This window comes from Xyrauchen texanus, chromosome 13 (genome assembly GCF_025860055.1).
Source record: "Xyrauchen texanus isolate HMW12.3.18 chromosome 13, RBS_HiC_50CHRs, whole genome shotgun sequence".
NCBI classification, from domain to species: domain Eukaryota; kingdom Metazoa; phylum Chordata; class Actinopteri; order Cypriniformes; family Catostomidae; genus Xyrauchen; species Xyrauchen texanus.
The window spans coordinates 22,429,481-22,441,116 of NC_068288.1; the positions used below are offsets into that span (position 1 = coordinate 22,429,481).

General features: G+C 38.5%; 1 protein-coding gene across 1 annotated transcript; it reads left to right on the top strand.

The window, feature by feature from the left end:
- Nucleotides 1-7,160: 7,160 nt before the first annotated feature.
- LOC127654160 (U6 snRNA-associated Sm-like protein LSm2) lies at nt 7,161-9,636 on the top strand. Its single transcript, XM_052141204.1, has 5 exons — nt 7,161-7,217; nt 7,680-7,747; nt 7,856-7,886; nt 8,059-8,118; nt 8,952-9,636. The coding sequence occupies exons 1-5, from the start codon at nt 7,215-7,217 to the stop codon at nt 9,075-9,077; spliced, it is 288 nt and encodes a 95-aa protein (XP_051997164.1). The 5' UTR covers nt 7,161-7,214; the 3' UTR covers nt 9,078-9,636.
- The last annotated feature ends 2,000 nt before the right edge of the window (nt 9,637-11,636 follow it).

The window sequence follows — 11,636 nt, forward strand, 5'->3', positions numbered from 1 at the left end:
ACGTTGTCATTATGGGGTATTGTTTGAAGAATTGAGGAAAATAATGAATTTACTCTATTTTGGAATAAGGCTTAACATAACAAAATGTGGAAAAAGTGAAGCGCTGTGAATACTTTCCGGATACACTGTATGCTGTGTTTTGGGTGATGGTCCCCCAGCATGGGATGATGTGTCTGCACCAGGCTTTTAAACCATTTTAACCAGCTTCATCAGAGAGACCATGCTGGTGGTCAACCAACTTCACCTGCTAGGTTTTGATGGTGAAATGCATGGCTATGCTGGTCCACCAGCACTTACCAGCATAAACCAGCCTAGACCTTAATAAAATTTGCATGCTGGTTAAGTTGGTATTTTTAACAGGGAAGCTATTGCAAGTTTGTCCACTGTAGTGATTGTGGTAACTTCTTTTTATGTACAAAACCAACATGTTATCAGGGATGCCTAAATGTTTAATTACATTACTTACTTTATAATGTTTTCTTTAAAAAATTATAAAGAACATACCGTACATTAAATGTGTACATCCACAAGAGCGAGCAAGTAGCCTTATAATTATGACTACTATCCAAATACATTTAGACCACTCCGCACTCTAAAGGAGGCATAATGGAAAAGAAAATAAAGGGGGAAAACATTACAAAAATTAGAATAACACAAACTATATAAAATGGGAAAATATGTTAAATGAAAAGTAATTTGCATCATAAGCTAAATAAAACTTGCCTAATACCAGGGGTGTCACTAGGCCCTTTTTAGGGGGGCTTCAGCCCCCCTAAATTTCTGCCCAGCCCCCCTAACAATTTTTTGATTAATTAATATCAGTCCCCTTTAAAAACTCATTTGAAACGGCGGAAAGCTGCGTCAAGTTTCGGCTCCTCCCCTTATCTGAGTCTGCATGGATTCAGCGCGCTTTTCAATCCGCAGGGGTGCAGAGCAGAGCGAACGTCAGAGAGTTCAAGGTGTGTGTGTGTGCGCATTTATTGATAGATTGCTATGATATGACATCTGCATCGGTGCAGTTCTTTGTCATAAATGCATTGCAGTTTACATAATGTTTTTTGGAGCAATACAGGACGGTTCGGTTTCTCATACATCCAATACCAATCGCTGCGTTCACCACCTTCCTTCAGCCCTTATTACAGTGTGATAGTTGTTTTTTCTTCCAACAAAAATGAAGCGATTAACACCCATGAAATCAAACTTTTAGAAAACGATCATGATTTATTTTAATTTTATTTTTTTAATTTAAAACATATTATTGTGTATTTCGGCATTACATTACAATGCAGCCATGCACAGAAATGATTAAAGACACACATCATTGTCTGAAAGCACTAAATGGCACAGAGAGAGAAACATCATGTGGAGTTATTTTGTTTTGTTTTATTAAATATAGTTTTGTATTAAGTAATAATGAATCAGGAGTGTATCATGATACATATATTAGAGTAAGAGTAGAGTAAAGGGATTTGTGATTTTTTTAAGTCATTGATTTATAGAAGTGGCAAATTGATAATTCATGTTGTTATTTTTTTATAAATAGAAATAAATATAGAACAGATTAAACATATTGCCAATAGACAATTACATTAATACATGTTTTGTCTATATTCTTAATGAATATTAGCTGGTTAGTTAAATGATTTGAAATGAACAAAATTTTCAGGGGGTAACTTGATTTAAAACCAACTGTATTGTTGATTATAAAGGCTAAAAAGCTAAAAAATAATAATTTATATTTCATTGTAGATGGATATACGACAATTTTTCTTGTCGTGCAGGAGTAGATCTGCAAATGAGCAACAGTCAGGTGAGAAGAACGTAGACAGCCTCTCACACACAATACCACTGTGTTCCCAAGACTCATTGCAGTCATTGAACCCTAATGTTGTTTTAATTGTCTGCCAATTTCCATGTACATTTCATAAGAAAAAGCAATGGTATCGTCAAAGGATAAACATGAATGTCCTGACATTATTGACACTCAACAAGAAATTATTAATTGTCTTTCAGTCAACTGAACTGAAATAAATGTTTTGGTTTCTCAGAAAAGTCAGTGCAAAAAGAGAATGAAGTGGAGGCAGAGCAGATTGAAGAAGGCACAACAGAGAAAGGGCAAGATCATGATCCAGGTGAGAAAGTGAACAGAGTTGGTTTGGATAACGTGTCTGGTCAGTTAATAAATACAAATGAAGTTAAGATTTCTATAGTTACCAAAGATTTCTTTAGTTACCAAACTCATATTTGTACGTGATTGTCACAGTACAGGGACAGAGAGAGCATGAAGAAGAGGAAGACATGAGTCAGGAGAGAGAGGACAGACATACAGAGAAAGAAATGTCAGATGAAGCACATACAGCAGCTGCACCTTTAGATCAGTTTGACTTAGGCGAAAAGGACACAGGTCCAAAACAGGCAACATTACACACTTATCCCCAGGAGAACTTTGGCTTACAAAAAAGATCATTCCAGCCAAACTGGTTTCAAACTTTTGCTTGGCTTGAGTACTCACAGAAGACAGATTCTGCCTACTGCTTTGCTTGCCGTGTCTTTGGTAAAAACTTGAAGCATGATGTATTTGTGAGTAGTGGATACAAAAACTGGAAAAAGGCACTCAACGCATTTCACAAACATGAGGGGACTCAGTCACACAAGGATTGTATTGTCTCCTGGAAAAGTTACAAGGCTAGTGCATTACAGGGAAATGTTATACAGCAGATTGAAGCAGCAAATGCTGATGAAATTAGACAAAGAAGGGAATATATGCGACGTGTTGCGGCTGTGACCTGCATGTTGGGAAAGCAAGGGCTACCATTAAGGGGTCATGATGAAACAGCAGAAAGTCATAATAACTTCTTGGAATGCATGGGGCTTTTGCAGAAGTTTGATCCTTTCTTGCAGCATTACACACCTCCATCAAACAGCACCTACCTCTCCCCTGTCAGTCAGAATGAAATGATAGAGTGCTGCTCAAAAGAGGTGACAGCAACATTGATCAAAGAAATGCATGAGTCAAAAATGTTTGCCATTATGGCAGACGAGGCCAGAGATGGACACACTGAACAGCTAGCAATTTGTGTGAGGTATGTCACTGAGGGAACAGTTAAAGAGAGATTCCTGTCCCTGACAGAGCTGAGAAGTTTCGACGCAAAGTCAATAACAGAAGCATTAGAGAGAAAATTACAAGAAGAAGGAATTGCTCAATTGAAGTGTGTTGCTCAGACATACGATGGAGAAGCAGTTATGAGTGGAGCAGCTGGAGGTGTTCAGTCTCTTTTCAGGGAGAGGCACCCTGAGGCTATATATGTTCACCGTTATGCCCATGAGTTGAATCTCGTCTTGTGCCACACCTGCAGAGGGATTACTGAGGCCGCAGAGTTCTTTAGTCTGCTGGAAAGTCTGTATTCATTTTTCAGTGTTTCCCTGGTCAGCCACCACAAGTTTAAAGAAGCACAAACAAAATTGGGATTGCAACCATGTGAACTGGTGCAGCTGTCCAACACACGGTGGGCGTGCCAGCTTCACTCAGTGAATGCTGTGCTTGAAAATTTGCCTGCCATCATTGATTGCCTCTCTGCCATCAATACAGCTACTGCAGTGGGGTTGAAAACAAAAATCTACAAATTCTCATTTGTGTATTTGTTGATTCTTTTCAAGGATCTCCTATCTGTAGTGGCAGGCTTGCACAAATATCTCCAAAAAGAGACCATTGACCTTCCCCAAGCAGTTGCATACAAAGATGCTGTGTGTGACTCCTTAAAGCAGAAACGCAGTGATCCCACTGCTGCAGAAATATATGCTAGAGCAAAGGCAGTGTGTGAAGATAATCACATTGTAGTTGAGGAGCAACTTTCTGGCCAGAGACAAAAGAAAAAAAGGATGGAGGATTTTGTTGTTGAAACAACTTATGGTGCACATAGGAGAATCAGCACAGATGCCGAACAAGTCAAAACAAAGTTACTATATCCATGTCTGGATAGAATGATAACTGAACTGGAGAACCGTTTTTCTGCTGTAAATGCCACATTGCTTCAAGCATGTAGTCCAGTGTCTGAAAACTTCCTGTCTGAGCCACATTTAGAAGAACTAGCACACCACTACAACATTGATTTGAAGACAGAGGAAGTCATGGTAGCAAGGCACTTTTTGACACGTAAAAAGCAAGCTGGTGCAGCTCCACAGGACATGGTTTCACTTTATAACCTGCTGGATTCTGAAATGTTTCCGTCACTGAAATCTGTCATCCAGGTTGCCCTCACTGTACCTGTTAGCAGCTGTTCGTGCGAGAGGTCTTTCAGTGCTCTTCGTCGTCTCCGCAACTGGCTAAGGAGAACAATGGGTCAGAGCAGGCTCCATCAACTGGCAGTTATGGCCATCAAGAAAGATGTCGTTGAGCAATTGGACCATGATAAAATAATCAACAGGTTTGCTACTCTTAAGGAGAGAAGACACAGGTTGATGCTCCCAATGAAAGACCAGTAACTGGGCTGCAAAAACTTTGTCCCTGCTTCTCACAGGCTGCTTCATTTTCGCTTGTTTTTCATTCCTTCTGATAGTTAACCACAGCCCCCTCTTAATCCATTGTCCAGCCTCATACCTGTGTTGTTTATATTGCTGAAATGGATAGTCAAAGTTTATGACTTTTATGTTATTTTCTGGTTAAAATTTTATTTTAGTTTGTCAGAAAAATTCAGTATCTAAGGTTTGTATGTGAGCATAGAAATGCAAACAGTAAAATGTTGTGTTTGTACTGGAAACATGTGTGCGTGTGTTGTAACAGTGAATAATGAATCAGGAAATCTTCATTGTAAAAAAAAAATCTACATTCCCAACTCAAAATTTTCTAGTGACTGGTCACATCTAAATTTTTAATTTTTTTACAGTGTTGTATATGGCTCAGTCAGTATTCCTACTCCCATATATGAAATACAGGGAATACAATGGAATAGTGGATTGCAATAAGGTTAGCAGTATACAACCCTACCCTAAAAGTCAAACAATATTTTTTTAATCATACCCTCATTGGGGGCTGAGCCCCCCTAAAATGAAAATCCTAGAATCGCCCCTGCCTAATACATTTTTCCTGGGTAAAAGTGAATGAGCGTTCAGCTGTTTTTTTTTAGTAAATGCTGCCATCTGCTGGTGAGAGATGAAGATTCCTTCTCTTGACTGCTGGCTAGTGGAGTAAGATGAATAGTGCATGTTTCTTGAATCAATTGAATTATATTAAAATACACTCATGTAACCTTTATCCATAAGATCATAATTTTCTTATTTAGTGTTTGCAGAAGCATGTGGGACATTCCAAGATGCATCGAGGTGACGGAATATCTTTCCACCAATGAGAACACCTCGTCTTCATTCGTATAGCTAATGGATGCGAACACGATGCGAACAGCTTGAGATATATAAACATTTTTAATGCATACAAAATTTTACAACAATAGCCAGGAGGTATATTAAAACAAACAACAACAACAACAACAACAACAACAAAATAAAGAGAAAAAATAAACAGTATAAATAAAAATATTACATTGTTTACATATTTCAATACACTTAACAGCTTTTTTGTTTCTCAAATTGGAAATTGTTCTTAGGTATTGCTGAACCTCTGAATTAAAAATAATGGTTTATAACAACTATACTTCGCCAACAAGAGCAGAAAATTAATCAAATAATATTCTTTATGAAGAGACATGTCATAACTAAAAAACACACAGCTCGAGATATATCTATCTGCAGAGTCGCAGATAAATACATCCATGCTCTGCCAGTTGAGCTACAGAGCTCCTGCATTTCAACCGGTAGAGATAGTGCAAGGAAGTTAGTAACAACAATGTTTTAATTTCCCAGGAAATGCATAAACTTATAAGTCAATAGACTGAATGCACTGTAAGCTGTTTTCAATAAAAGCATTTGCCAATTGAATAAATGATAATGCATGTGTCCTAATTCATTTTTTTCAACAAATATTTATAAAGCAAACCAATTATAGGTTTACTTATGTCAAAAACATAATTTCTCTATATTCCTCACCATCAACATGAAAACGTGCTGGTGGGGTTACTGTTGCACTGGTGGATGATGGTGTGTCTCTGACAGCTGGCGTGGGCACTGTTGGTTGATAGCATGTCTGACCGCTGGCGTGGGCATTGTTGCACTGGTGGTTGACGGCATGTCTCTGACCGCTGGCTTGGGCACTGTTGCACTGGTGGTTGATGGCATGTCTCTGGCCACTGGCGTGGGCACTGTTACACTGGTGGTTGATGTTGTGTCTCTGGCCACTGGTGTGGGCACTGTTACACTGGTGGTTGATGTGGTGTCTCTGGCCGCTGGCGTGGGCACTGTTACACTGGTGGTTGATGGTGTGTCCCTGGCCGCTGGCGTGGGCACTGTTGCACTGGTGGGTGATTGTGTGTCTCTGACCGCTGGCATGGGCACTGTTGCACTGGTGGTTGATGGTGTGTCCCTGGCCGCTGGCGTGGGCATTGTTGCACTGGTGGTTGATGGTGTGTCTCTGACCGCTGGCGTGGACAGTGTTGCACTGGTGGTTCAAATGCTACAGGTGGTTTACTGCAAAAGAAAAGTAAATATATACATTTGTGAAACATATATTGACAAACAACCTAAGGTGTATATATTTCCATGGACAACTGCCTTGTTGGAGATGCAATTTTAATTTGTCCAGTCTTGTCGGTTTAAACACACTTGCCATGCAAAAGGGCAGTGAAAATCGCTGCAACAGGTTTTGTATTGCTGCAACTGAGGTAATGTTTGACCTCTCCAATCGTAATGTCTCCACAAGGGACATTGTATTCAGAAAAATATGCATAAAAAGTTTCAGTGACTATCGGAATGACTATTTACAAAACACAATCCGAATGGTATCGAAATGCCCCCAGAAAAAATATTTGATTAATTAAAACGTGTTCAAAAAATCTTCGATAAGAATAACAGGGAAACACACATACAGACTGAGTAGTAAGCAGATAAAACTAAGCATTAAGCTACAGATTCATTGTTCGCCAAATAATGATAGATTTAACACAAGAAACTCACCGTGTTCTCCGTCATTATTGTTGTGTTGTCATTAGCTCCGCCCTAACTTCCGGCCTGAGGCTGCTGTGACGTATGACTCTGCGACTCTGCAGATGGACAGCTCTGGCAGCATTTGATGACGTTTGTGATCTGAAACACAAAGCCGCGTGAAAATGGTAGGTGCTGTTCTTTTCAACAATATATACTGGTTTCCCCAAAAGCGATTTTATCACAGCTACATAACTCTTTAGCAGTTTTAATATATAGCTTGTTGGTTAGTGTTCACCAGTTTTATATGAGTTATAAATGTAATGACCGCAGCTTTATGTCGGGAAGTCTTCTAACAGTCTAGCTAGCTCTCTGGTTAGCCCAAGCAAACATTTGTGATCTGAAACAAATGATTATTATTATTATTAATGTTTCTGTTGAAACAATTCGTATTGACACCAAATAACCATTGCTGTTTTATGTAATAAAATAGCAATGTTCGTAATGTAGCGAGTCATTACATCTAAGATAGGCTACATCTCAATATGTCTGACGTTAATGTTAAACTTTGCAAAGTATTTTACATGATTACACCGTTTAATAATTCGGCTTTGTTCTTATATCATGCCACTTTATATTTAATTCCTCAGCTATTCTACTCGTTTTTCAAGTCTTTGGTCGGCAAAGATGTTGTGGTGGAGCTTAAGAATGACTTGAGGTAAGTATTTCAACTTATATTACTTTTCATACATTTTTAACTAAAAAAAAACTTTAGATAGTCTGCTTGATGTGGTTACTTATTACACTATGGTTGTCAACTTTGCAGCATATGTGGAACATTACACTCAGTAGATCAGGTATGGCAGCAGACTCCATTCATCACACGTTTCTTTTTTTTTTTAATAGCACGATTTAATAATAAGGTTATATATATATATATATATATATATATATATATATATATATATATATATATATATATATATATATACTTGATTTGCATCGTTTCAACTTGCTCTCCCTTTACAGTATCTGAACATCAAAATGACAGATATCAGTGTCACTGATCCAGAGAAATATCCACACATGGTGAGCATTAGTCAGCTTTGTTACACCTGCCATTCTTTTTATGCATATTTTTGGCATATTTTACTCCAGTCTTTTTATTTAATATCAGAAAACAAATACAATCTGATGTTTACATACTTGATCCCAAACCACTTCCATGTCTTGTTTGAAATCTGATAACTTTTTGGAATGTATATGTTCATACCCGAATTCAAAGAGTTTCTTTCATCATTCACAATGTGTATGTAATATCGTATGTTATGGAGCTGTGTCTGAATATACTACTTTTTACTATCTCTTTCCTCAAGTAGCAAACTGTTCACTAAGACTTTCACTATGTAGTGAATAAATAAATCAGTGGTTCTGGACACATCTAAAGTGATCCTGTTGTATATGTTCTCTCTTTTGCTTTGTAAGTTCAGCACCATGGATAGAGGTCATGATAGACATAAGAAGAGGCAAAATTTCCCATTTTTCATCCTGTCTTTTTGCACTTACTGCTATGTATGCGGTCTATTGACATCATGTTGCTGCATACAATATTATGATAGCAACCGATGTTGATACACCGAACATGTCCCAAACTGGATAATGACACTCGATAGTTTACTACAGAGAAATAATTTTTAAAAGCCAGAAATGAACACATGTCTGAGCTCAGAACCTCTTATGATTTGGTCAAGCATGAAATGCATTTAGCAGGTTGACCAGGTGCTCTGCCAACAGATGCATATAACAGCATATAACCCCATGGACAGCCACTTTATATTTTCTTGCTGTGAGTGGGAAAACAGTGTTATTTAATGTCAATGCAATCGACTCTTATATTGATGTGGTGTATTTTATTTCTTCAGTTGTCAGTAAAAAACTGCTTCATCCGTGGATCAGTGGTGCGGTATGTTCAGCTTCCTGCAGATGAGGTGGACACACAGCTGTTACAGGATGCTGCACGCAAAGAGGCTATGCAACAGAAGCAATGATGTGTCCGCCCTGGGAATAGTTTGCTTTTTGTTTTTGCTTTTTCCTGGACCGTTCAAAAGTCATCTGTGGAGCATTGTAGATTAAATCTAATTTTCTTACCTGAAGCTACATAAAAAGTTTGTAACCTGTGTTATTTTTTTTTTATCCCTTTTGTCTTTGAGGCATAAGCCCAATAATGATAGGCTCTGAAATTTTTTTCAATGAGTGGTTGAATACATTTAATGATTGTTTGAAAGGGCCTGCGCTTCACTCACCTGACGAGGTTATATTTTAGTTAAGTTCTTCAGACCTACAGAAACGCAGGGATAAAAAACATTCTTCCATTGTCTCTGATGGAAAAGGCTCAGTTTCAGTTCAGTTGTTTCAGTTCATTGATGAACAAAGTAATACCTTGTATTGTAAAATGTTGATGTCTCTGGTAATAGTACTATAAGCAACAGTAAATGATTGTTTTTGAATTTGTGTTGTTTTTTTTATTTTTATTACATCATGAATATCATGTGTTCTAGTGACAACGTGTAATTGGAAGTAGCACTGAATATAAGAAAAAGAGAAATCTGAAATAATAACAGTATATGATCGGCCTGCATGTTTACTTTTTTAGTTGATTTTTGTTTTCATTCACCTATTTTTATCGCTATCCAGCTTGTTCACAAACACCTGAAAACAAACATTAGAAGAGGGCAAGTGAAATTGAATGTTATGAATTGACATATAAAAAAAAAAACACTGCTACTGTTATGAGCGCTCTTTACGAAAGTGTGCTACCAATTTCCAATTAGCCAGCCCATTTAAATTACCCATCTAGCTAATTTGTATTGATTTGGCCCAACGCAATGATGGAGACCGAAGTCTGTGAGCATTTGCTATCTGGTCAGTTAATCCCTCACCGTTCCTGGGACTACTGACAGACTCGCGAGTTATTATTAAATTGAGCAGTTGAATTGATTAAGGAGATTCACCAAAATGGTATGGTTGATGTGTGTGTGTGTGCGCGCGCGCACCCAGTAGCCTATGCTAGTTACCTTGATAGCATTATTAAGTGTCGCGAGCACGCTCGGTGCGTACACACTGCCAGCGACTTTATCGCTGCAGGTCGCCAGTGGCTGGCGCCTGGCGGTGAAGTCGCTAGTGGGTGTTCCCACTACTGGTTGCCTAGTAACGTTTATAAATGACATTCACGGATGCCATTCCATTGCTGTTGACAGCGAATCTCTTATTCTTGCCACTAAAAACAAACATTTTGGAGGGAAAAGACTAAATATAAATGGAATCAGTACATAAAATGCTTTATATCAAAGATGAATGAGAAACAAGGCGTTTGCCATAGCGGCTGTTTATCTGCGGCGAAAATGCAAATGCCGGTCTGTCTGGGTCCATAAAATCCCCGCGATCTCAGATACACCTTTCCACGCAGTATTTTTCTTAAAAATGTCCTTGTACGTGGGAAGAGACATATCATAGAGCACTGGAACATTTCTAACAGCAAGAATTATCCTTTCATCCATCTTTCCGTTACTGCAGGAGCTGAGAGAGAGAAGGATCACGTGAGCTCTCCCGTCTTATCTCCTATTGGCTGTCGCTTCCGTTAGTCGCTTCAAAGTTGAACTTTTCTCAACTTTGTCGCGTCGCTGGACACGCCCACATCTAGCGCCAACGGTCGCGACAGCTCGTGTCGCCGGAAGTCGCTGTGCTCGCATTGAAAATGAATGGAATCGAGTTGCTGTCGCGCGCGATGTCGCTGGCAGTGTGTACGCACCTTTAAGCTGATGCTCACAAAAGCTGTGTAGGTAGGGAGTTCACTAGGTTAAGAACCAACCAATAGACCTTTATGTGAGTATATTATAATGTTATTCTTAATGTTGCCTGCTAGTGGCACATACAACGGTGTATTCCATTGCTGCTGTTCAATTTTCCTTTTGGCCTCTGAAACTGAGGTCATGTACGCAAGCACTAAAGGGGACGGTGTTGATTTCTCTCACTTGGAAAGAATATCAGGTTTCTATGGTGTTTGTCTTGTATATTAGGAGCAGTATTTTAATGAGAGCTTCAACACGGACAAGAGTAAAGTGAGTTTGAAAAAAGCTGTGACATTTTCTAGTAAAGTCTGGCATTCATTTGAGGTTTAGCCTCAAATAATTAACTTTGCTTTTTTTGATATTGTCTACATTATTAATTTAGGTGGAACATTGCCATATTGTTGTAAACTCCTTACTCAATGAGCTGTTTGTAGAAAAGGTAGGATTAAAGGGATGGTTCACCCCAAAAGGAAAATTCTCTTTACGTCCCCTCATGCCATCCCAGATGCGTATGATTTCATTTCTTCTGCAGAACACACCGATTTGTTGAAGAATATTTCAGCTAGGTCCATACAATGACAACATACAAAATTCTGAACCTTTAACATGCACACAAAGGCAGCATAAAATTTATCCATATGACTCCAGTGGTTTAATCCATGTCTTCTGAAGTGGTTCAATTGAATTTGGATGAGAATAGACCAACATTTAACACTTTTATTATATATCTTTGTTGAAAGGGGTTGAAATCATGTTTGA